This window comes from Alternaria arbusti, assembly GCF_024043155.1.
Source record: "Alternaria arbusti strain BMP 1465 chromosome Unknown scaffold_8, whole genome shotgun sequence".
Lineage (NCBI taxonomy): Eukaryota > Fungi > Ascomycota > Dothideomycetes > Pleosporales > Pleosporaceae > Alternaria > Alternaria arbusti.
Window position 1 is genome coordinate 488,625 of NW_026249948.1, and position 23,275 is coordinate 511,899.

Consider the following 23,275-nt stretch of genomic DNA (forward strand, 5'->3'; position numbering starts at 1 on the left):
CGCTATACTAAGACTTCTGCACGTTTATCATCGGTGGGCTCGTCTTCCTTTGACAGTTCAGCAGCGGTCTCCTCACTCGCTGGAACCGCATCTTCAGACGGAACGACCTGCTCGCCGCCCTTTGCAGACGCCGTCTCCGGGAGAGACCCATCAACGCCCGGATTAACGCCTTCAACAAGCGGCATATACTCCTGCGCGCCAGTCTTCTCGCGTGGCCCAGGCCCCTGTGCACTACCGTCCTTCATCCACCACCCACTCCGCCCCTTCCAGTTCGGATCATCCGACCCCATCGTCTTCCTAACAAGCGAGCTACTCGCCCTCTTCTCCTCACTCTTCAAACCCAATCTCTCCGCCACCACCTTCCTCCACGTATTAATCTTCGTAAGGCCATCAGCAAACATCTCCATGCCATACAACATGGCCATCTCTTTGCCTAGCCCACCACTCCTCGCCTGGTTGTGTTCCTTGATTATTGCGTCGAGGAGGCCGAGGATGTCGGCGTCGAAGTCGATGGCGTTGTCGTCCATTTCTTTGAGCAGCATGTTTATGGTTATGTAGGAGGCTTGCTGGATCCATGCCGTCCGGATCAGGTGCTTGTAGAGCGTTGTTGTTGCGCCGAGGGCGTGCGAGGAGCGGCCGAGCTTTTTGATCGTGGGCAGGATGGAGAAGGGGAGGGGGGAGGAGGGGAATTCGGTGCGTAGCGTGGTGACGGCGGTGATGAGGTGGTATGGGTAGTTGTGGAAGAGGATGCGTGCGTCGGTGGAGGGTGGGGAGGGTTTGTAAGCGGCTTTTGCTTCTGATGACTTCTTCGATGCGTTGTTGCTGGGTTTGGCGGTTGGCTCTTTCGTGGGGCTGCCGCTGGCGTTGTCGAGATCGAGGTCGCGTACTTTGGCAAAGACTTCGCGCTCGAGGGTTTGCCAGAGGGCGCGATCGGTGGGTGCGTTGCGTATGAGGCTATCGATCCGTTCTTGTTCCGCTAGACGCAATTCTCTGAGCTTTGCTGCCTCCACACTCGAGCCCTTCTTCTTGCTACTCTGCGTTTTGCCCACTTCTGCACCAGCGGCATCTTGCTTGTTAGATCGAGCCCTCGTTCTCTGTGTACATAATGCGCGCAATCGCGGGTCGCCTCTCAGCACTTCGTCGAAAACCTTGTCTAGCGAGGGTCTCGGGATATCTTCTGTACTCGGGATATCTTCTGTATTTTTCTGGAACTCTTCGAACACCTCGTCGACATCTACCAAAGGGTCTTTCTTCTTCTGTTGGCGCCCTTCATTATCAAACTTCCTGTACAACTTCTGGAACACGGCCCGCTCGGTGCGAGATATAGTAGTCTTTCGGGGAGGCTGTTGATCGACAACAGGCGGTAGATCTGCATCGTCTTCGAAGGGAATGTCCTCGCTAACGTACGGGCGCGAAGGGATGCGAATATTGCGGCGAGCAACTGGTCGTGTGGCGGACTGCCATTGCTGGATCGTGGGTGTCTGGTACAGGAACGGAAGGAGCGTTTTGCTTGGCGAAACTCGAGAGCGCGACAATGCTCGCACCGAATTAGAGCATATAGACATGGACGGAGGCGCCGCAAAAAAGCAGCGAGTTGTAAAAAGCACAGCAGACGTGAATGACACGATGATGCAGCCCGCCGTGCAAGTCCCAAATCTTTTGGGATCGCCGCGGCTCAGTGGTGGTCCGAGCTCAACCTACCGCATTCGGAAGTTTTCAACAACCATCGAAAGCTGGAGCACTCTCCAAGTGCACAGCGGCCAAAAACCTTAAACTAGGTACATAAAACGCATTCTCACGGGCTGAGCGCAGTCATCCGAATAAGGCAGCTTTTGAAATCCATTGAAGACGGCATGGAAGCAACTCGGCCCTCCAAACTGCAAGCCCATTGGCTATTGTCAACCTCCTCCATCAGGCAGGACCTGAAATCCGTCGAATACTGCAACAGGCGGCCCATTACTGGAAACTGGTACCAAAAGGAAACCGTTCATTGGCCAAGTTCAGTATACCGCATCCGGCAGGTTTGGAGATCTCCGTCGAACGCACGATTTACTGGAAACCTGTACCTAATGCGAGGCGTTGATTGGTGAATCTCAAGGCTGGGATGAGGCGGCACAGTCGGGCACCTTGGGCTGCTTTCTCATCTTCATGAAGTGGAAGAGAGGTCGCCGCGTTTTGCTTGACGCACAAAGTGGTGAAGATTTTGACACAAAAACATACGTGCTGTAAACAGTCTACATCACTTTCCATTTAGCCGCGTGGTGACAATTGACTAGTCTTCTGGTGAACGCAAAACATCATCTACAGTATGGAAATTGGCCATCTACAGAAATCCCAGGATATAGTTTACAATGTGTAGAAGCTTGATTGGAATGGTCTAATGCCCGGAAATCTATTGTTGAACTCCTGAGTATAAAATGATGGCTGACGATATTAGAGAGTTTAAGATATTATAAAAGCGACCCAGATCTTCCAGATTCGTCTCATGCTGTGGTAGGAGGTGTCTTTGTTGGTAGCCCCTTACCGATTCGCTCAATCTGAGCGCCGTAGAAAGCCTGATAATTCGTTAGCATCCACATTTTCACTTCTCGGGGGCCAGACTTACACTCTCCGCACCAGCACCTAGAGCCTTGACCGGAATCTTGCTGACCAACCAGCTCGGCTTCACAGCATCCAACCTCAGACTGACATCACCACCCGCAGCCTCTGCCTCCAAGACTTTCTTCGCAAAACTCGAGTCCACAGCAGCTGGTCGCGCCAAACCGATCAGATCACAAGCATTCTCCTCCAGCGCGGCACGCATACCCGTCAAGCTGCGGAAACCGCCCGTAACCATCAAGACCACATCTGGGAACTTCTGCCTAACCACCCTCGCAAAATCAAGGAAGAAAGCCTCGCGCTTCGCGGTACGCTCAGACACCGGCTTCTCGCCAGACTGTGGCTCGTCGCCCTTCATCATCCTAGGGTTCTCGTACGATCCACCGCTGATCTCGAGGAAGTCGATACCGGTATCCTTGAGGAAACCGATCTGTTGCATAACGTCCTCCATATCGCTGGAATGTTGGACGTCAGCGGAGTTGAGCTTGATGCCGACTGTAAATGTAGATGGAACGACAGCGCGGATAGCATTGATGATGTCGAGAACGATGCGGGCGCGGTTGAACGCTGAGCCGCCGTAGTTGTCTTGCCGGTGGTTTGTCTTCGGGGACATGAAGATGTTGAGTAGGTATCCGTGTGCGGCGTGCAGTTCTACGCCGTCGAAACCTGCTTCGCTGAGGAACTTGGCTGCGTCGGCATGTCTTTTCACGACGTCTTCGATTTCTGCGACTGTCATCTCTCGCGGGGTGCCGAAGATGAGTTTTTGCGCCGTCTTCGCCCAGATGTTGTCTTCGAACTGTAGTGCGATAGGGCTTGGTGCGATGTTCTTCTCGAATAGCCCCTTTGAACCTGCTCCAAGGGGACTTTGGCGGCCGGGATGGTTAAGCTGGACGATCGCTGGGGTACCTTCGACACGGCATGCTTCTGCATATCTGCGCCATTGAGCAATGAGTTCGGGGTTAGTGCTGGGTGTGAGAGAGACATCGAGGGCGTTTCCGAGCCAGCGCTCATCGATCATCACGTTGCCTTTGCATGTTAGTCTTGAAAAAGATCAGTTGGTGAGAGCTGTTCTGTACCCGTTATGATTCCGCCCCATCCTCCCTTTCCCCATGCTTTGTAGGCCGCCATAAGGGTATCTGTTGGGTCGTGAGACTTTGACATGGTTTCTGCCATCGCTGCCTATGATGTGTTAGGGACATGGTCGCACTGCGTTTGTTTTCGTCGTTGTCCACCTTGAGTAGCCTGTTCTTGAACACAAGACCGGATGGCAATGTCACCGGATCCCTTAGTTGGCGATTATTCTGCATCTTGGAACCTGGTTATTGATTTTTGTGTGGGTTAGTGCCGAATGGTGTGTTATTGAACTCCAAATGTTGTGTAGGTGTCTGGTTAGCCTTAACGCTGGTTTTATGCCCTCGCGCAGTTTTGACGGTTATGTTTTTGGTAACGATGATGCTATTCTGCTATTCTCCAGCTCGCGCGTGCTAATATACATATACTTCTCTTCTAGAAGCTGCGGTGCAATACACACCCCTTCGGTGTGAAGATTGAACCGGTTACTGATCGCGGACGAGGTTCGGCGGGGGACTAGTACTGATTCCAAAATATAGGGGAGGCCTCGACTGCTAAGCACCTCGGTTCATTTGGGCCATGGGCGTGTGCGCAGTTTCGGCCCGTTCCCCAAGACGCGGCGAGATTCTGAATCCTCCGAGTTTTTGCAGATATTTCTCCATGGGAGCATGCCTCGTTCTCATTCGATATGTGCGTTCTCGCTGGTCGTTTGGCGACCTAAAGTTACTTGCGACGTGAAAGCTGGTAGCGTCAGGCTGTCAGAGAGCGGAGTTCGCGTGCGACGTCATCTGGATTGGAAGCGGCTGAGGCCGCAATCAGGCGTGTCAGGGTCCGTGCTGCTCCCGTCCTCGGAGCAACCTACCGCCCTGCCTTCGGCGGATTACTCACGCGACGAAGAAGAGACTGATGAACCCACCCACTAGATATCAGAATACGCTGAAGCTTTGTTGCATCAATATCGCCACACATACTGTCTCGAGCGGCTGCGACCAAGATGGAGCATCTCAGAAGGTTCAGGTGCACCTGCAGGAAGGCTGATTCATGGATCCTGACCAAGATGAACCCCGTAGATGCCGATCCGTCTCCCAGCACATGCGATCCATTGGTCTATTCGAGAAATGGCATTGCGTATAGTATCAGGACTGCTGCCCAGGCGCTGATGATAATACCACGATGGTGAGCACGCAGCTGTTGCTCGCAGTCAGCGTGGCGCAACTCATGTCGCAAAAAGTGTAAGTTTCTCTGCGTCAGCAGTGAATCACACCACCAGGAAAGAGACGGGTGGGGCCTTAAGGGTCCTTCAGCATCTACAGTACAATGTACCGTGTGCCAAGATCAGATCGTATCGTTTCCACTTCCTTGGGAACGCTCAGTCTTACGACGCCACAGGGCTCCCTGGCTCCCTTTTCGATACACCTACCCGTCGCAATCCGCGCCTGTCGGTGGATTTCCGCTGTCGCTATGCGAGGCACACTCCCCTGTCAGTTGTATAAGAACCCGTTTCGCCTAAGGCCAGTGTAAAGGCATATGCAGCCTCTTACCCTTTTGGGAAACTGGTATGACTGCATCAACAGTTGCGATTCGACGTTGCGCCTGATGCCATGCGGCCCAGAATCATCAGCTTCCTCAGCCTCACGCCTTCTTACCCAATTGTGAGCCACCCATCGGTGTGAGACCAGCACCAAGCACCCCTCAACCAAAGCCTTGAGCCGGTACAAAGTCCGAGTATGATGCCCTGCTTTACCCCCTCGTAAAGACAAGGTACAGCAAGCTAAGCTCATACGACCATTACTCATTATCAGAAATCAACAAAATGATGGGTATTAATGCCGCAAGGTTCCTATCGTCGGATCCCGCTCTGTCACTCGCTACGCGCTTCACGAGGATGTTACTATACTGCACTGGAGGCAAGACTGGACTTTCAGGACGCAATGCGACACAGCGCGTCTCTCTGCGGTCTTCCAAACCTTCCAGAACTTCACCCCCGCCGACAGCCTCGATGGATAGCCTGCCAAACGAACTCGTCCTAAACATCTGCAGTTACCTATCCCCATCAGAACTCTGGTTCAGCGCGCGCCCCACTTCTCGTCAACTCTACAGCTGCGCCAAAGAAGTACTAGTACAGAAATGCTTCCACGAAGAGCAAGTTCACTTCTCTCGGTGCTGCTTCTGGTGCAGCCTTGGACACTCCCCCATCGAAACAGTCTTGCGAACCATCACGCCACTTTTTAGTGACAAGCAAAAGCTGCGCATAGCATGCATCAGTGACCAAGCTTTGCTTGCCAAGCTGGCTTTCGGAGGACTGTGCAATCGCATCGCGAGGTTCGAGCAGAAGATCAGTGTTTCTGTTGGAGGAGGGGAAGAGGTCACAATGACCGCTGCAGAGTGGTTGGAATATGTGGGACGTCTCGATCGTGATATACAGGTGCGCCGATATGGCTTCCTGGCGTTCTACTTCGCACGAGTAGGAAAGAAGAAAGTGGAATGGCGGATCACAGAGCCTCTTCTGTCAGTTACGCACGTGCTAGGCTTCATTGTGGTGGGCGTTGTCATCGTGGCCACCGCGTTGTCTGTCCTAGTTGTCGGTGGTGCTATCTGGGAAGCGTGCAGACTAGCCCAGGGCCTATGGAGTCTCCTGGACAGGCTAGTGGAAGCTTGTATACCAGATAGGTTCACTCGAGACTGAACAGCGGAGCGACGAACCGACTGCGCGACCACAACTACCAGCGCAAACACTTCGTGGCTCGAGAATCCAAGGATATTCCCTAGGTATCTATTCGGCCAAACGGTAAACGGTTGGGTGCGTTGGTCGGCTAGATGACTGGAAACATGGAACTGCTGTCCCTTCCCAAGCAGCCACCCAACGGGCATCCGCAACAGGCGTCAGCGTTACTCAGGGACCCGGATGGATAAGCAGGGCAGGAACATCATCATCGGCCCCGCTTGAAGAGTGGAGTAGAACAACGTTGCTATGAGAACGTTAGATAACATTGTGACGGTTTATCTGGTCGCGAGAGCATCTCCACGAATGTTCTCACAAGCAGCCACGTTATACAATTTTGACGCAATAATTCACCCCAAAACGCCGGAAACAACTACACTGACTTTGATATTACGATCATGACCGTCCACAAACGCGAATCTCGTCTCCGGCGCTGGGCTAGGAAGCTTGGCAGTTGTCTACGAAATCACCATCCGCACCGCAAGTACAAATCCGCTAGCTATGTGGACATGAGTAAGACGGCATCGTCGCCTGTACGTCGCCCCGATGTCCGGCACACGCCACGCAAAGGGCTCATCGGTCGAAGAGAGCAGCCTTCGAAAAAGGTACACAACGGCGGCACCAAAGCATGGGATGAACAAACTAAATGGGCGTTACCTTCAGCAGGAAGCCTTCGGAAGGCTACACCGCAAGAAACTCCGACAGACGAGACTATTCGGCTTGTAAACCCGAGTGTGAACTCACTTGTGGGAGGGCGACTGGGTTCGCAAACACCGATGTTTGCTGGAAGGGTGACCAAGCGAGCTGTTGGCGAGCCCCAGAAACAAAACGCAACTGTGCCAGGCCTATTAGAAGGCCCACGATCCGTGCTCTCATGGCAAGAGTCATTTGAGCTGCAACGAACACTCAGGAGAGAACTGCCTCCACCTCCCTCGAACAGATACGATTCTGCGGTCGACGTAACGATCCGACCCCTCAACGTCCGAAAGCATCAAGTCCAGAAGCCATACTCTCCTTCTGGATTAGGAAGATCAACCGCCGTACCCATCCAACCCAAACCGACTGCCAATGCCCGAGTTCTCCACGCACCAGCATTCCATTCTCAAACCGCTTTACCTGCAACAGGTAAGGAGCCAGCGCGGGGCTGGGAACAAGATTGGGAAAGGCCTCTTCAGCAACGCATCGGAGATTCGAGAGCGATCTGGAAGTCAGCGTCACACCGTCTTCTACTGCGGAGCAAAGATAGCATACAACGACTAGACGCCGAGCAAGCCATAATGGAGCAGATGACTGCGAAGATGGAGTTGGAGAAGAGGCAGCAGCCCCAGATGAGGAGCATTCAGAGCATCGAAGAGATGGCTGAGGAAGACAGGAGGGCAGATGAGGAATGGAACGGTAAGTAAAGCGCCTACCTGGGTGGTTCAGCAACATCGAAGTATTGTCATGCTAACTTCGTGGTCATTTAGGCATCGCAAACCAACTTGCATTCGATGCGCAACTCCCTGGCGTTCAGGAAGTCAAGTCCGTCTCATTCCGTCACCAAAAACGCCACATTGCGAATGCTCGACGGTAATTACACTGATTCACGGGCCACAATCGCACAGCCCGTGGAAGCTTCGATGCTTCTACGATATGTCAAAAGTAAACGGCAGTTGGAATTGGTTTGTTGAGGATGTCGTAGGCGCCGGAGATTTGATATGGCAATGGCGCCTACCACGTTGGCCCAAGCATGGCATTCTGAAGTTGCCCATGGCGGTCAACAAGGCAGCCAGTTCTGCCAAGCACGTTGAAGGATGACTGAAGTGGTGTGTAAGGTCTTGGTGTCGTACGTTGTTTTGTGGAGTTTACGAGCGACCAATTTCTACAATTCGCTCGTACGCCATGCATATGTACATTGTTGTTCCATAGATAATCGCAGTGCTTTTTCTCCTCCGCAGCAAGCATTCGCTGGCGAGATGACGGTGAGACGGAGCTTGTGCTCCTTCGAGAGAACGGGCGTGCGCTAGCTCTGGTATTCCAAAAAAGCAAAGGCTCATGCTGTTTTTCCTCACTTGCCGGCCTGGTGAGTCCCCCTCCCTGCCTTAGTCTGCGGAGCGCGACCGATGAAAAGGGCCACGCAACGACATTACCATGGTACGGTGAGGAGTAGTCCGGCACGTACCTGGCTACGGCGGCAGAAACAGGGTGCCGGAATTGGTATTTGGAAGAGGACTTGATCGCCCACGGAAACAAGCAAAGCCTGCATGGCATTGTTTGCACCACCTTGAACGTGTTGGCATGCTGTTCATTTCCCGTCAACACTGCCTATTCTACGCACACTTTCGCATTTGCTTTCAGTATGCTCTGCCTTCCGCTTTTAAACATGTTCAGTTCCAATAAGACCGACCACGAGTTCTCAGATCATTCCTGCAATATGTGTCGACGCGCCACCGATTTGATCTCGCCACGGAATCCGAATACCTGCACTTCAAGACCGGCCATGTCAAATCGAGGCCCAGTAGCCCATCTACCGCACACGATAATCAATTCCAATCTTGGCTGCCGGAATCATACCTTCCGGTTGCAATTCAATCGATTCCTGGTGGAGGATCCAACTGTCGCCGTATTCTCCGTCGAACAAGAAGCACCGATCTCAAGCGTATGGCGAGATGAAGACCGCCGAGGCTGCTACGGATGGGCCCGACTTTTTTCCGCGTCGCGATCCAGATGCAATGTGACGATGAGTGTCGGACAGCACTGGACACTTGGGGTATCGAACAAATCGATCCGGTACTGGAACATGGAAGAAGGAGTCATTCTAGTGGATTGGGGTCAGCTTTACGATAGCTATTTCAAGCAATTGAAGACGAAGAACCAGGAGAGGTCAGCAGCTTTCGCAGAACAGGAATATGGACAGGACGAAGACTTGCCGCCCAACCGTACCATGCAGCGAGTATCTCGAACCAATCACAGTCCGGTGGCAGCGAACTCGACAGCTCACGAGATCGGCACACGGTTCAGCAATGGTCTAAGGGTTGTGAGAGACGCCATTAGAAGTCGTGTGGGTGAAGGCAGGCCGAGGGGAACAGGGCGGGAAAGGATCGCGCTCGCACGCGTCCCTTTAATGTGGACGAACCCGAGCTATCAAAGGTTGCGATAATAGGGACATTAATACCCAATTAATACAAGGAGATAATAGATTCATAAGGAGCAAGACCCTTCCAAGTCATTGACGCTGTCGCGAGGTCGATGACGTCCGTGTAAACTCTGACGCGTGACGCGTGAACGCCCTCCCGTTTTAGCGACAAAAAAAGTACAACCCCCGCTATAGCCCCGCCCATAACACCAACACCGTCACATCTTTTGAGCACATAGCATAAGCACCAAAATGTCTACCTGTGTCATCTGCGACAAGCCCTTGGAGGTAGAAGTCGAGCGCGACGAGGACGAAGAGTACGAGGGCGGCGCATCGTCCTCCGGCAAAGGACCCGCGGCGGCACCAGAAACATATCCCGATGACGTCCAGCTAACCTGCGGATGCCACTTCCACTGGTACGCAAAGCCCCTTCCGCGCAATCGCATACTATCGCTAACACGCCACGTGCAGGGACTGTCTCCTCTCCGCCTACGAAATAACCTCGTGTCCCCACTGCGGCAAAGAAATCTCCAGCACAGGCGACGGCCAACAAAAGGTCCTCTGCCGACTCAACAACGAAGGCGGAATCCAAGAGAACCTCGATATCCTGCCCCTCCTCACCGAAGAATCATACCTGAAAGCGTACCCGGAAGACAGGAAAGCGCGCGCCTTCCTCGAGTTCTGTCGCGAAGGCGATTACAAGGCTGTTGTCGAGCTGCTGCTGAACGATGACGATGACAGCGAGGACGACGAGGGCGATGTCGAAATGAGCACAACGGATCATCCTGAGAAGGAGGTGGGCATCGATAGGATGTTGAGATACCAAGATCCGATTGGGGACATGCAGTCGGGGCTACATGCGGCAGTGCATGCGCAGAGCAGAGAGGTCGCGTGGTTGTTACTGCTGCTGGCGAGTAACTATCCGCTGCTCGACTTCCCTACGCAGGTTTTCCAGGAGGCGGAGGCCATGGGTATCATGAGGGGGCTCACAGAAGACAAGATTGATATCAGGAGTCTGAGGGATGCGAATGGGAGGACTGCGGAGGATATCGCGAGGGAGATTGGTGGGGTGTGGGTGGGATGGACGGACAACAACAGGTTGGCGATATGAGGGTTGTGACAGAGATTGTTTCCCGGGGAACAATACCATGCTTTCAGTTTGTACAAGGAGGGCTTGGAGTTTAGCACGCGAAGTGCGCAAAAAAGCTGTCCAAGAAGAGAGGAAGGATCAGGATCTTGGTGTAATGATTAGTATCACCCTTATGACATACAGGTGCTCAAAATAAAAGCACTTCAGGGCCAGCCTTTCAGTGCGCTTGGTCAAGCCCTACAGTCTATAAGCTTACAACGTCTGTCAGGTGCACCTCTCACTATGCGCAAAAGTGATAGTACTCGTCAGAGTACTCCTGGTGTTCTCACAAACCCCCAACACCAGCAAAAAGGATACATGCCAGGCGCACCCGCCATGTTACCTACATCCGCAAAAAGAATGGTTCGAAGAATCCCGAGCAAGCTCGAGCACGTTGTCCCCTTCGTGGATCGAACACGATACCTCCAGATTTAGTGACTGAGACTTCAGTCTGGCGCTCTCCCAATTGAGCTAAGGAGACGATTGTGATAGGGAATTGATGGAGAAAATGAAAAGCATAACCCTAATATCCCAAATTTCACGGCGCAGTCCATAAAAGTGAAGGCCAAGATCGGGGAAAGATCAAAAAGTCATCTGTTGTGGCGAAATCAAAACCCTGCGTGGTGATGAAGTACGTTGGTGGGGTGGAAGTGGGGTTTGCACCGCGGGCTAGACTTGACCAGGCCTGGGACGGGAACTAGGGATGATGGTGATTGGCAATGTAGGAACACTGTACTCATTACTGTTGTACGTTGCACCTCGGTTTGTCTGTTTTCGGGACGGGGTTTTCTTGTATAGGTATGCGCGCTGCACACCAGGACTGCAAGTTTGACTCTACTGTGCGGATCACCTAATCAAGTAAGACGCGAGATATGCGCGCTTAGCATACACGAACACGGGGATAACGATGTTGAAGTGAAGTGTTGCAATACCAGAATGGAGTCGCACCATAGGCTACGCTTAGGTGCCATCTTCAAGTTGACTTGCTCGAATCAGGGGAAATCTGTCTTTTGGAATGCATCGACAGGTGGTTCCACAGGAGTGAGTGGCAACGCGTCCATCCATTTCCCAAGTCCTTGTCGAATCGGCCAACAGCACGTGTCTGCTATAGATACTCAGTATCCCGGCCGGGTACTTGTTACACGCGTCGTCTTCCGCTTACGCTGGTCCAACAACCTATATCTGTGCCCCTGGAACGACATCAGTCTTAGGTTCCTCAACACTAAATCACCACCATCAGTCAATCAAAGAGAGGGCCGCCCTTCTGTAGTAGTATGAGAAAGAAGGCGTTTGGTAGCCAATAGTCTGATTCGTGATATATCGATCCCTACGCCTGTGTATCATGCCTCGTCAAATCGCCATACATGGCCGTCCCCTTTCAACTCCTCACTCCCCGCCCGTGGTATCTCATGCTCGTGTAAATAGCAAACTTTGTCGTCTCGTCGGTTGTCTTCATGTACTCGCTCGGAAGTGTGACCGCTTATTTCACAACACCCTCGTCGGCGTTGAAGCAGACGTCGAACTCCTTGCTGTGCTTGTTGGTTGCGTGATCGGTAAGCATCTTGCGGCTCGTGGTGCCCTGGAACGTTTGGAAGCAGGTTTTGCACTTGATGGTCTGGGCGGCGGCGTTCTGGCATTGTGTTAGCAGTGCGACTTGTAACTGTGATATGGATGCGGGACCGCGACGTTGCAGGATCGCGCGAGGGAGCGGGGTTACGTACGGCTTTCAGTTGGCTCTTTGCTTCCTTGGGACCGGCATCGCCTGTAGATATCGAGTACGAAGTTAGTGTCTGTCTCACAGGCGGCTCCTATGGTGGGATGCTAACCCTTCCTGTCGCGTTTCTGCTGCGCTCTTCGAAGAATGTTAGCGAGCGTTCCAGGGCTGCTGGATATATGTAAAGTGGCTTACTTTGCTCCGTTACCCATCTTGTAGTTTGCTGATAGTCAGTCGCTGAGTGTGAGTGGAGATATATGTCGAGAGCGATCAAAGTCCGAGGATTTATTTGTGTGAAGGCTGGTGGTTCTGCGAGATTATTTGCGACGGCGGGGAGGGTCCAGGCCGTTTGGTTGAAAGGCGGTGTTGGCACTTCCGGCGTTAAGCGACATCAGGTTAGGTCCTCCGCGCTATCATGTGAATCTATCTTTCACGCTACCACTTAGGCACAATCTACTGCCGCTCTGAAATTGTGGCGAGTCACGTCCCCAAGAGCATCTGTCGGATACTTAACACTTCCATCGCGCGGTAGCAAATTACTGGGCTACACATTGTGACGCGCGGCAGCTTTCCACACGCTTCACGTTTTATCCCTGGACGCGACCTCGGGAGCTGGGTAATGACATACCGTTTGGCAGAACTACATGATAACATATCGCGATGACAGATCGAGAACCACACCTACGCGATGGCTCCCGTCCTTACCGTCAGTAACTACATGGCTATCGCAATCTGCAGGCAGTCGCAATCTAGTAGTCTGTGACTAACCCGTACGTACAAGTACTACATGAACTTGGAGGATTCTGATAGTACAGGTAGTATGTCTTCGAAGTTCAACTAGGTATCTAACCGTTGTCATTTCTTGATTCGAATTTCGCACCGTCACTAGGTCCCTGTGTTTCACACCTTTTTCCTGAACATGGTACAAACGTCCATAAAGCCAGGCAGGTACTCGGTCTGCATCCTCGTTTGCTACTTTCTATTCTCCCTCAATACCATGAGCTCTTCTTCAACCCTTTCTTATCACCTAAAATCAACATTTCCTCTACACCATGGCCCACAGCCACAACCACCACGAGCCAGGCCATCATGCGCATGGGCAAAAGCATGGCCGCTTCCAAGTTAGTCGAAAGACCCGCCTCAGAGCCGTGATAGCCATATCTTTCTGCTTCTTCGCGGCCGAAATCTCCGTAGGCTTCTATACATCATCACTTGCTCTGGTGGCTGATGCCTTCCACTATGTGCGTCCCGCAATCTCCCACATACCTGCATCGTACCTTCCTTGCTCCAAGTCACTGACGTTCTGTCTAGCTCAACGACCTCATCGGCTTCATAGTGGCCTTGGTAGCTGTGCAGGTGACAGAGCGCAAGACCTCACCTCCAGATCTCTCCTTCGGTTGGGCGCGGGCCTCACTCCTCGGCGCCTTCTTCAACGGCTCTTTCCTTCTCGCCCTAGGCGTCAGCATCACCCTACAATCCATCGAACGCTTCATCCGCATCGAGCGCGTCGAGAACCCCAAGCTAGTCCTGATCGTGGGCTGTGTCGGCCTAGCTCTCAACATTATCAGTGCTTTATTCCTACACGAACATGACCACGACCATGGCCCTGGTAGCAACGGCGACGAAGAGAGCATGTCACTTACACCCATACATGCCAATCACCTGCACATATCCGCCAAACCAAAGAAGCACGGCATGGATCTGGGTATACTCGGGGTTCTCATCCACGTCATCGGCGACGCGATCAACAACATCGGTGTGATCATCTCCGCCGTTATCATATGGTTCGTCAAGTCGCCTAATCGTTATTATGCCGACCCAGCAGTTAGTATGTGGATCGCCATCATGATACTTCTCACTGCAATTCCCCTCACGAAGCGTAGCGGAAAGATTCTGCTTCAGTCTGCACCCCTGGGCGTCAAAATCGAGGACGTCAAACACGATCTGGAGGCCATTCCTGGTGTGCTTAGTGTGCACGAACTGCATGTCTGGCGTCTGGATCAGAAGAAAGCTGTCGCATCAGCACATATTGTGGTCAGCGACCCTGATATCGCGAGCTTCATGAGCAAAGCCAAGATTTTCTCTGAATGTCTGCATGCGTACGGCATTCACTCGGCAACACTTCAACCTGAGCTGGCATCCGCTTCGGACAGGATCCATGAGGTTGAAGCTGGAGGCAGAGAAACAGCCGAAGGCGTCACAAGTTCAACGCAAACAGCACGAACGAGTACCGAGACGTGCGGAGTGCCTTGTGGTGTAACTTGCGAAGAGTTGAAGTGCTGCACTTGAGTTCCGAAGTAGCTCGATTTCGGAATCAGTTCCGCAGTCCCTGCATAAGCTGACGAGGAGGCGTTCAGATACCCCACTATGAGCATCCTGGCTGAGCTTCAGCTTCACTGTACACAGCAGTCAGCATAACGAACGATACATGAACAGATAGCTACAGACTCTTCTAATAGAACCACTTTCTCTTGACTTCTCCTATCTTCCATCTCATCCATCCATCCCATCAACACGAAATGTCAACCAAAGAAATCCACAAGTACGGCACCGACGATGGCTGGCACGGCGTCATCCAAGAAGGAGGTGAATTCCCACCCGAGAAAGCCAGATACCACCTCTACATCGGTAAGCCCACACAGAACCATAACACCATACCAAAGCAACACTCACACCAACGTATCACACAGGTCTCTTCTGCCCCTTCGCCCACCGCCCAAACCTAGTCCGTCATCTCAACCGCCTTCAACCCTACCTCCCCGTCTCCATCGTCCGACCCTACCCAAAGGGCGAACCCGGCTGGCGCTTCGACGCCAGCTACCCCAACGCAACACCTGACCACCTCTTCAACAGCCAATTCATGCACCAGATCTACTTCCGCGACGACCCGGCCTACAAGGGGAAATACAGCGTGCCCCTTCTCTGGGACAAGAAAGGCGGTCGCATAGTGAATAATGAGAGTGCTGAGATGTTGAAGTGGTTACCAAGAGCTTTTGATTCTGTGTTGGAGAGCGAGGGAAAGCTTGTGGGCATTAATTTCTATCCGGAGGAATTGAGGCAGAGGATTGATGAGATTAGTTCGTGGTTGCAGTCGCTGATTTGCGCGGGGGTGTACAAGGCGGGCTTCGCGCCGACTCAAGAAGGCTACGAGAAGGGTGTTGTTCCGCTCTTTGCTGCGCTGAATCGACTGGAAGAACTTGTGCACAAGAATGACGGTCCGTATATCCTGGGCGACAGACTGACTGAGTTGGATCTCCTGGCGTACCCGACGATCGTCCGTTTCGACACGGTATACTCGCAGCATTTCAAGACGAATCTGGGTTCGATACGGCATGACTACCCTGTTTTGAACAATTGGCTGAAGAACCTGTATCACAATGTCGAGGGGTTCAAGGAGAGTACGGATTTCAAGCATATCAAGGAGAATGTAAGTGGAATTGCTCGGGTTCATGCAGGGTGCTGTGATGGCTGACCTTGATTGCGCGCACAGTATACGAAGAGTCATGGTGATATCAACCCTCTTAGTATCACGCCTTTGGGACCGTATCCGGACGTGGAAGAGGGGTATGAGAAGGATTGGAGTAAGTTGAAGCCTGGCAAGGTAGCGCATCCGCGGGTCTTGGAGGAACAGAGTAAGCTTTGAGGAAAGGGCGGGGTGGAACAGACAGTCAAAGCTTCCGAGGATACTAGGGAGAACGAGAAAAGGGAACTGGAAGCAGACTGTGGTATTCTTTGGTATTGCATTCGCAACGAAATTTTGGGTCATTCTTGCCCTTTATCCATAATATACATACCGCGCATCGCCGACGGAGTATTTTGTTTACACACACATAACCGGTCCAAATTCCCATCCAAAAGCTTGTAGTCCATCTACTGCGTCTTCTTTGTGCTCTTCTCGCTGGGCGCACTGTACAGCCAAACGGCCACAAATGCCAACCAGCCCAAAACGGTGACCCAGATACCGCCAATCCAGACCCACGCACCGCTGATCTCAAAACTCCTCGGGTACTCGTCGTGCGCAAAGTGCCTGACGGTGACCTGCCTCTTCTCGTCGATGTTGGTGACAAATGGGCGGCGGTAGTTGACGCGGAAGTTGAAAATGCCGTGTTGATCGGGTGTTCTGAACGCGACGCCGAAGATGGTTGCGTTCGCGGTCTGTGCGATGGGAGAGAGGTTCAGGCGTTGGAAGGGCGAGAGCATGCTGAACTCAAGCTGGATGTTATCCTTGGGCGAGGGGACGAAGGGAGCGAGGTGATCGTTCGTGTATTCGGAGATCTCGACTTGGAAGTGCTGTGTCTGTTAGCACCTTGGTCGTAAACGCGATTCAACATAAACTTACGACGTCGGTCTTGATACGGTAGATGCCAGGGTTGTTCTCAGGAATGGCAGTGCTGGTGTTCAACTTCTTGCTGGCACCCTCGTCCTGGTAGTGGAGGAGCTTGCCAATTTTCAGCACACCCGTCTCCTTGAAGGTCCACTCAGAAAGCTTCTGCGCGAACTCGCGGTTGCCAGTCGTGATAGCCTTGTCGCCTAGCTTGGCCTTCTCAGCGAACCACTTGTTCTGGAGCATCTCGGCTGAGCCGACAACTGCCAGACGCGCCGCGTTGTTCGCCTGCATCGCAGAGACGACGTTCAGCTGCTCACCAACCGCGAAGGGGTCCTCAACACCGTCAGCTTCGTCCTTGGGGTTGTAGCTGTAGGCGGTGCTGGGAGCGCGGAGGATAGGCGAGGTAAGAGGCGATTCGTTTCCAAGAGCCTGGCCGACAGCGCGTGGCACGGCAATGTATCCCTCGCCAGCGAAGTAGTTCTTGACATCTGGCCTGAGCGACTTGGGGAACGGCAGGAGCAGTACGTCGTGCTCTTCCTTTGCCGATGACGCATCGTAGTTGAAGTGGTCGACGACCAATGCGCCCTTGTCCGCTGGGATGTTGATATCGACTTCGAGAAGCATGGCCTGGACGGCGGTAGGGATAGCGTATTCGCTCGAGAGGGCAACCAGAATGTTTCCATCCTTCTTCATGAACTCGAGGAGATTGTTCGCTGTGAGAGCAGGGCCGAGGCCTTTCGACTTGCCGGGGAGGAGGAGGACATGGTCGTATGCTCGTTCGCCGTGCTTCAGTAATGAGAGCTTGCTCTCTTTTGGTGATTCGACAGATGTGGTATATCCCCGGGCTATACAGTCGTGTCAGCATTGGCTCACTATCAGCGGATTCGATTCAGCGTCATCTGCTGCGCAAGGCCAAGTTGCAAGTTCGATGGCTACGGAGCTTTGCCAATGCCTCGTATTTGCATCGCAACTTGCGCGAATTGAAGACACTACGACATCTCCGGACAAGATTAAACTAACTCATAACTTACACGTCAAGTCTTCCAGGAACACGCTGTACTTCTCCCTCTCGACCTGCTCCTCCAACACAACCAGCAAGCGGTTGCCAGTGAAACTCTTGGCCTGCACCACCACCGACCAAACGAAGGCGACGGTAAAAGAAACTAACCACCTCATCTTGTGGTTGATCGAAGAGTGGACTTGTCGAGATGCGCCGGCGTGTGGAGAGCTGTAACGGAGATACGTATGCTTTTGCCAAGCCCATCGGTCCCGGAAAATCGCTGCACGCCGATTGGAGTGCGGAGGTGAGTGAGCTACGGGCTGCGACCTCACGAACACCAGACCCGCGCCGACAACTTGCGATTGCGACACCAGACTGAGGCATTGAGCCTGCTGATTACCGGATCTACCGACGCACGACAAGGGATAGTCTACGTACGCGCATACTTGCCTTGCGACTCCGAAACGCGCGCTCACATACCAGCAGCAATACAGCGACCATGTCCGGCATTCCCCCCTCCCCGCGCTTCTTCCAGCAGCCGATACGCTACATGAAATGGGCCTCTATCAACAAGCCGGCATACTTCTACTCCATCATGGTCGGATGCGCTGGTCCCATAATGGTCGTTACCGTTCCCCCGATCCGGAGATATATGGGCGAGGAGCAGATCCCCAAGATCCCTATGACATACCCAGGTACGTGGCGGATGGCGAATCATGGTTGCTCAGACAATTGTTGGACCGAGGAGAGGGAAACATGGAGAAAGAAGACGGTTTACTGATTTGTTATAGTACCAAAGGGACAACGGCCGAGACCGACGGGCTTCGATGACGAGTAGAGGATATCAGGGGAGATGGAGGAGATAACGGGAATGAAGCTTTCACTCGGATTCAAGGAGATATCAAGTCAGAATATTCCCTTTCACTTCATTGCACCATAAGAATACAATCAAGAATCATCATTTTTTGTCTAACCGTGGAGGTAGTCGAGCCATTATCAAGAAATTTCCATGCTCTCATAGACCCTTTTGCCGACTACAAGCAACCCAATACCGCATTTCCGTCCAGCCATAGATCCGTTTGACGCCAACATACCTACCTAACCCTCACTTTTGAAAAATCACACAACGCCCAAGAGGTCCTCACGGCATCCTATGAAGCTCAAAACCAACCCAAAAGTACCGCCTGGCGGATACCTTGATCCAAAACTTAATCAATCTTAGCCCGCTTACCCCTGGTATCCTCCTCATCATCATCACTCTCAAACTCGACCGAATCTTCCTCCTCCTCACCCTCCATACTCATACTCCTCTCCTGATGCATTCTCGCGGTATCCAAGTTCTTGCGAGCAATGTCATTGCCGCCAGGCTTGTACGCCCTCTTCGCCGGAAGCACCCTAGGGCCCTCGCTGTCCTTGTCCCACGGGTAATCGCCCTTGTCGAACTCAGTGCAAGTCAGATACTCAACGGGGAAGCGATGAATATCCAACTGGCAGGTTGACTTGAGGATCTTGTGCTGGTCGACGACGGTCTTCATACACTCCTTGATCTCGAGCAGATGGTTCTCCAGGACGTTCATGGCTTTCTTCGTCATGGGAAATTTGGTGTGGAACTGGTTGATGACGGACTTGTCCATGTAGGAATCTCCTGCTGTGCCGATCGCCTTGTAGAGTTCGAAACCGCAGTCGGAAGCGTGGCGGCCTTTGTCCATGATGAGGCGCTGGCCGATCCAGTGGCGGAAGAAGGTGAGTGCTATCCAGACGAGGATGTCTTTGGCGTAGGCTTCGCGCTTGATGGGGAGGTCTTCGACGGGGAGGCGCATGGTGCCGGGGTAGAGGGACATGACAGCTAACTCGACGGCCTTGCACTGGCCGAGCATTGCGCGGTGGTACTTCTCGAGCAAGCCGCGCAGACCAGGGACTTCGCGCAGGTAATCCAGGGTGCTGCGTGAAGCCTTCAAGACCCTCCAGTTGCCGACTAGATGAACGATACATTCGCGGAAGATGAGTTCGCTGCGGATTCGATACGACATCTCGATCCAGGCGTGCGGCTTCTTCTGGATGGCGCGGAAGAGATCCTGGCCATGTTTCAGGAGGGCGATCTCGATGGGCTTGGAGATAAGTATGGTGCAGCCTAGGTAGTCGGCGATCTTGAGAAGCTGGTAGCAATCATGAAGGGCGGCGGACATGTCGGTGTCAGCAATCTTGAGCTCTTTGTTGTAGAAGGCATAAAAGATGCTTTCATAGTGCTGGAAGGTCTTAACGGCTTGGGGGATACGTCCATTTTCGTTGACGATTAGGCCGCTGCGACCGTCGGCTCGCTCGGCAGTTGGTGTGAGTTCCTGAAGACATTGTTGTTAGTGACTGTTATCGGTAACTTGAGGATAGAACAGGGGTTAGAGTTTCATACCACGAGATCAAGACGACCGGCAGGATGTTGCTCGGAAGGCAGGTCCTTGAGTTCGATCATCCAGCGCGTCTTGATACCTGCGTTCCTGGCGCGAGTGTTCAACTTGACGGCGTTACACTCGGTCAATAAGTCGGCGAGGAGGGTTGAGTTACGCGCCAAAGTACCCGAGTGGAACTTGTAGCGACGCTCATGACCGAGGACAACTTCGACATCTTCTGCTTGGTTCATGTTGAGTGGTGGGGTGTTGTCGGTTACCAAAGGCTTATGATGACAATGCTCACAGCAATGGAAGAGTGCCGAAGGCTGGAGGCGACAAGCAAGGGGACTGGTTATGCAAGGAAAGTACTGTTGTCAGTTACCAGGTGACCCAAATGTTTGCAGAGTGGAGAGTGTGGAGGAGTGTTGGAGCAGACAGGTGGAGATATTATATAGGGAAGTGCTGGGAGCCTTCTGCTAGCGGCCGACCGCTCGCGTGGTATTCCCCAAGGTAAAGGTAGGCAGGTAGTAGAGCCCGAGCGCAGTGTGACGAGGTGGACCAGGCCCTCCGATAGTCGCAAGAGTGAGAGAGGCTGGGTTCTCTGAAGGTCCACAGGTGCCCGTACGTACGTCAAACGGAGCGCAAACGAGTCGATGAAGCCACCAGAACCGAAATCTTCGTTCAACTTGTGAAATCCTAGGAGCGACGTAGGTTGTAAGCCATCTGGTATTTTTGAAAACCTGGATACCTCAACGCATATGCATACTGCGCGCAACAGCCAAAGACCCACACACTGTACTACAGATTTACGTGCGCGAGAGCATCTTCATAGATGGCAAATTAAAACTAGAGCAGTCAGGAGTAGTTGTGTTTTCTCCTGGGACCTTGGAATACCAGTAGGTGATCTCTATAGTCAGGCATATAGGAACACGCTTTGATGAAACCTAGGGCAAAACGTATGTAGAAGCTATCGTGCATATCTGCCATTTCCTCACCGCATATACACACAGATCTCTGAAGACCTACACGAAGCTAAAGGCCAACTCAGAACGCCGAAGTCTTTGCTCGTATGAGTGCATGAACGAATGTCGTGTGGCACTGCTTCCCTTCACATGGCGATAATATAAATTGTGCGAGCTTGATCGTGTTGATCCGAAAGTGAAATCAATTACAGATTCATGGGGTTAAATATATCGTACAAGAAGGGAATCAGAGCCCACTTGGCACTAGGCCTTGCTCATAACACCATCCGAGGAGGTCGAATGGTACCTCCGCAGAGACCTCACATCCACTTCTGTGCTTGCTGCATACCGCTGAGCTGGTTAAGTCCTGGAAACTCCGTAGTGCTTCCGTCAGGGAGACGTTGCAACTGCACTCCTCGTACGTCATCTACATCCTTGAAGCAGTGAGTCGGATGGCACAAGTTCAAGAGCAGGACTGCCGCAATGATCACACTGCCCTCCAATCCGATGAAGTACTTTTGGGTGTTGGCAATGTGGCCCTCCCAGCCCTCACTCAATTCCGCAACGCGAAAAACGCACCTTGTGAAGATGCAGAGGGTAGACAGCGACAAAGCCACAAGGAAAGCTTTGAATGGCCATGAACGGCGGATGATAGCTGGCTGTTGATCCGGAGATATCTGGCCTAGAGATGTTCTTCCTTGGTATGTGCGCCATGCAAAGTCAAGGGCCAGCAGAATGAAGAGGAGCATGGTTGCGACTTGGAAGGCTAGACCGGCGACCATGATGTGGTTGCCCTTCTCCGGGTCCTCGCCGTTGTGTGTCGCGACGCTAGCCATACCTCCGCCAGCGGCCTGAAGCACAAGTGAGATGAAGTCGCAGGGGATGAAGATCTTGGGGTATGAGAGGGGCTTGATTCGTGAGTGTTGTGGGCCGACAGTGGTGACGATGCGCGAGAGGCAGAGGTAGATGCCCGCAGCGAGGAAGGCAGGTGCGATGGTCAGGCAAATGATCTGGATGAGGAAAGGGTTCTGCGGTGTGTCAGTTCTGGGATCGAGGAATATAATCCACAGACGTACCTCAGCGAACTGATCTGCATGTGCTAGGATGCGCCCAATGTAACCGACGACTTCAATCGCGCAACCCGTTCCCATTGCGACAGTGAAGCCAAGCCATCTCTTTCCCATGATGCCCTGCAAAAGGTAGGCGATAGTCGAGATACCGAACAGCGCAGCGAAGGCGATGTTGGTGGCCAAGGAAGGTTGATAGCCCCAGTAAGCATACTCTTTTGGGCATGCCTCTGATATGTGGTAGCAAGGCCCGTCATAGCCGAGTATCATCTTGGGCGAAGTTGAAGGCGTATTCGCCTCGGTAATCCGTGGGGGTGAGTAGGGAAAGGGAAAGATTGTAATGCGGCAGTCGAAACTATACCCTGTGGTTGAGGGTCGCCAAGGCAAGGAAAAGGCGGTATCAACCTTGGAAACGAGAAGGTGAGTATCAGGTACCCAGGCAAGCTAGTGAGAGGATGCGTCAAGCAAAAGAGTGGAACGTAAGCGGGGTCCCGAGTGTTGTAGGCAGGGACGAGGGAGGTGAGGGAAGCTGACCACCAGGGCAGTCGCGGTGAGCGAGAGGAACGCGCGATTGCGCTGGAGTGGGAAGAACGAGTGAAAGAGGACGAAGCGCCACAACACCAGCTCGCAAGGCTGCGGATGGAGCGACGATATAAGTACCGGTGTGATGACCTTCTCGCCTAGGAAATTGTACGCATCAGTGCGACCATGGTACTGAGGCCCGGTTCGCCAGTACGACCCAACAGTACAACCACCAATTACAATACAGGCTACAAAGCGGACACTTTTTGTTACCGGCCGTTATGGTTACAGGGACCTGCCGCGCGTTGCAGGACGAAATGTGCGATTGGACACTGCGACAAGAACAGACTGCGGACTATTGACTTACCGCTGATTGCATAGAAACGTCCTTTCTTTTGGAGTGTCAAGCTTTCCACCCAGCGCTGCACGTGGCTCAAAAGCAAAAAGCGGTCTCACATTGTATGTGTGCACTGACCTCATCTTCGTACACTTCCTCTTCTGGTCGTAGCGTAGAGCTGCAATGTTGGTAAAGATGATGCGGTTGGTCCCGAGCGAATGTTAGCTATCTCAGCTTATCTTGCTAGCCATCAACAGGCCTGTCTTCGTGCGTCACCAGTGAGCATTTGCGTGAACAGCGAAGCAAAGCAAAGCTGACTTGAGAACC

At 52.8% G+C, this 23,275-nt stretch overlaps 11 protein-coding genes and 1 non-coding gene across 12 annotated transcripts; 5 read left to right on the top strand and 7 right to left on the bottom strand.

The window, feature by feature from the left end:
• Positions 1–2: 2 nt before the first annotated feature.
• On the bottom strand, positions 3–1,565 carry J4E86_006525 (uncharacterized protein; the record flags this gene model as incomplete). Its single annotated transcript, XM_051447053.1, has 1 exon — positions 3–1,565. One exon carries the CDS (start codon positions 1,563–1,565, stop codon positions 3–5), a length of 1,563 nt encoding a protein of 520 aa, XP_051301538.1.
• Positions 1,566–2,483: 918 nt separating this feature from the next.
• Positions 2,484–3,905, bottom strand: J4E86_006526 (uncharacterized protein; the record flags this gene model as incomplete). The annotated part of the gene is made up of 4 exons (XM_051447054.1): positions 2,484–2,555; positions 2,606–3,624; positions 3,675–3,777; positions 3,831–3,905. The coding sequence occupies 4 exons, from the start codon at positions 3,903–3,905 to the stop codon at positions 2,484–2,486; spliced, it is 1,269 nt and encodes a 422-aa protein (XP_051301539.1).
• A 3,554-nt stretch (positions 3,906–7,459) lies between these two features.
• Positions 7,460–7,964, top strand: J4E86_006527 (uncharacterized protein; the record flags this gene model as incomplete). The annotated part of the gene is made up of 3 exons (XM_051447055.1): positions 7,460–7,516; positions 7,567–7,786; positions 7,858–7,964. 3 exons carry the CDS (start codon positions 7,460–7,462, stop codon positions 7,962–7,964), a joined length of 384 nt encoding a protein of 127 aa, XP_051301540.1.
• Positions 7,965–9,758: 1,794 nt separating this feature from the next.
• Positions 9,759–10,617, top strand: J4E86_006528 (uncharacterized protein; the record flags this gene model as incomplete). The annotated part of the gene is made up of 2 exons (XM_051447056.1): positions 9,759–9,922; positions 9,978–10,617. 2 exons carry the CDS (start codon positions 9,759–9,761, stop codon positions 10,615–10,617), a joined length of 804 nt encoding a protein of 267 aa, XP_051301541.1.
• A 413-nt stretch (positions 10,618–11,030) lies between these two features.
• J4E86_006529 lies at positions 11,031–11,116 on the bottom strand. Its single transcript has one exon. It is a non-coding gene; the product is annotated as a tRNA-Phe (tRNA).
• A 999-nt stretch (positions 11,117–12,115) lies between these two features.
• Positions 12,116–12,561, bottom strand: J4E86_006530 (uncharacterized protein; the record flags this gene model as incomplete). The annotated part of the gene is made up of 4 exons (XM_051447057.1): positions 12,116–12,265; positions 12,357–12,397; positions 12,462–12,517; positions 12,545–12,561. 4 exons carry the CDS (start codon positions 12,559–12,561, stop codon positions 12,116–12,118), a joined length of 264 nt encoding a protein of 87 aa, XP_051301542.1.
• Positions 12,562–13,401: 840 nt separating this feature from the next.
• On the top strand, positions 13,402–14,638 carry J4E86_006531 (uncharacterized protein; the record flags this gene model as incomplete). Its single annotated transcript, XM_051447058.1, has 2 exons — positions 13,402–13,590; positions 13,661–14,638. 2 exons carry the CDS (start codon positions 13,402–13,404, stop codon positions 14,636–14,638), a joined length of 1,167 nt encoding a protein of 388 aa, XP_051301543.1.
• A 230-nt stretch (positions 14,639–14,868) lies between these two features.
• J4E86_006532 (uncharacterized protein) lies at positions 14,869–15,992 on the top strand (the record flags this gene model as incomplete). The annotated part of the gene is made up of 3 exons (XM_051447059.1): positions 14,869–14,977; positions 15,040–15,776; positions 15,840–15,992. 3 exons carry the CDS (start codon positions 14,869–14,871, stop codon positions 15,990–15,992), a joined length of 999 nt encoding a protein of 332 aa, XP_051301544.1.
• A 227-nt stretch (positions 15,993–16,219) lies between these two features.
• J4E86_006533 (uncharacterized protein) lies at positions 16,220–17,852 on the bottom strand (the record flags this gene model as incomplete). Its single annotated transcript, XM_051447060.1, has 3 exons — positions 16,220–16,639; positions 16,689–17,521; positions 17,708–17,852. The coding sequence occupies 3 exons, from the start codon at positions 17,850–17,852 to the stop codon at positions 16,220–16,222; spliced, it is 1,398 nt and encodes a 465-aa protein (XP_051301545.1).
• Positions 17,853–18,175: 323 nt separating this feature from the next.
• Positions 18,176–18,514, top strand: J4E86_006534 (uncharacterized protein; the record flags this gene model as incomplete). The annotated part of the gene is made up of 2 exons (XM_051447061.1): positions 18,176–18,371; positions 18,468–18,514. 2 exons carry the CDS (start codon positions 18,176–18,178, stop codon positions 18,512–18,514), a joined length of 243 nt encoding a protein of 80 aa, XP_051301546.1.
• A 370-nt stretch (positions 18,515–18,884) lies between these two features.
• On the bottom strand, positions 18,885–20,311 carry J4E86_006535 (uncharacterized protein; the record flags this gene model as incomplete). The annotated part of the gene is made up of 2 exons (XM_051447062.1): positions 18,885–20,015; positions 20,084–20,311. The coding sequence occupies 2 exons, from the start codon at positions 20,309–20,311 to the stop codon at positions 18,885–18,887; spliced, it is 1,359 nt and encodes a 452-aa protein (XP_051301547.1).
• Positions 20,312–21,342: 1,031 nt separating this feature from the next.
• On the bottom strand, positions 21,343–22,359 carry J4E86_006536 (uncharacterized protein; the record flags this gene model as incomplete). Its single annotated transcript, XM_051447063.1, has 2 exons — positions 21,343–22,050; positions 22,099–22,359. 2 exons carry the CDS (start codon positions 22,357–22,359, stop codon positions 21,343–21,345), a joined length of 969 nt encoding a protein of 322 aa, XP_051301548.1.
• Positions 22,360–23,275: the final 916 nt, after the last annotated feature.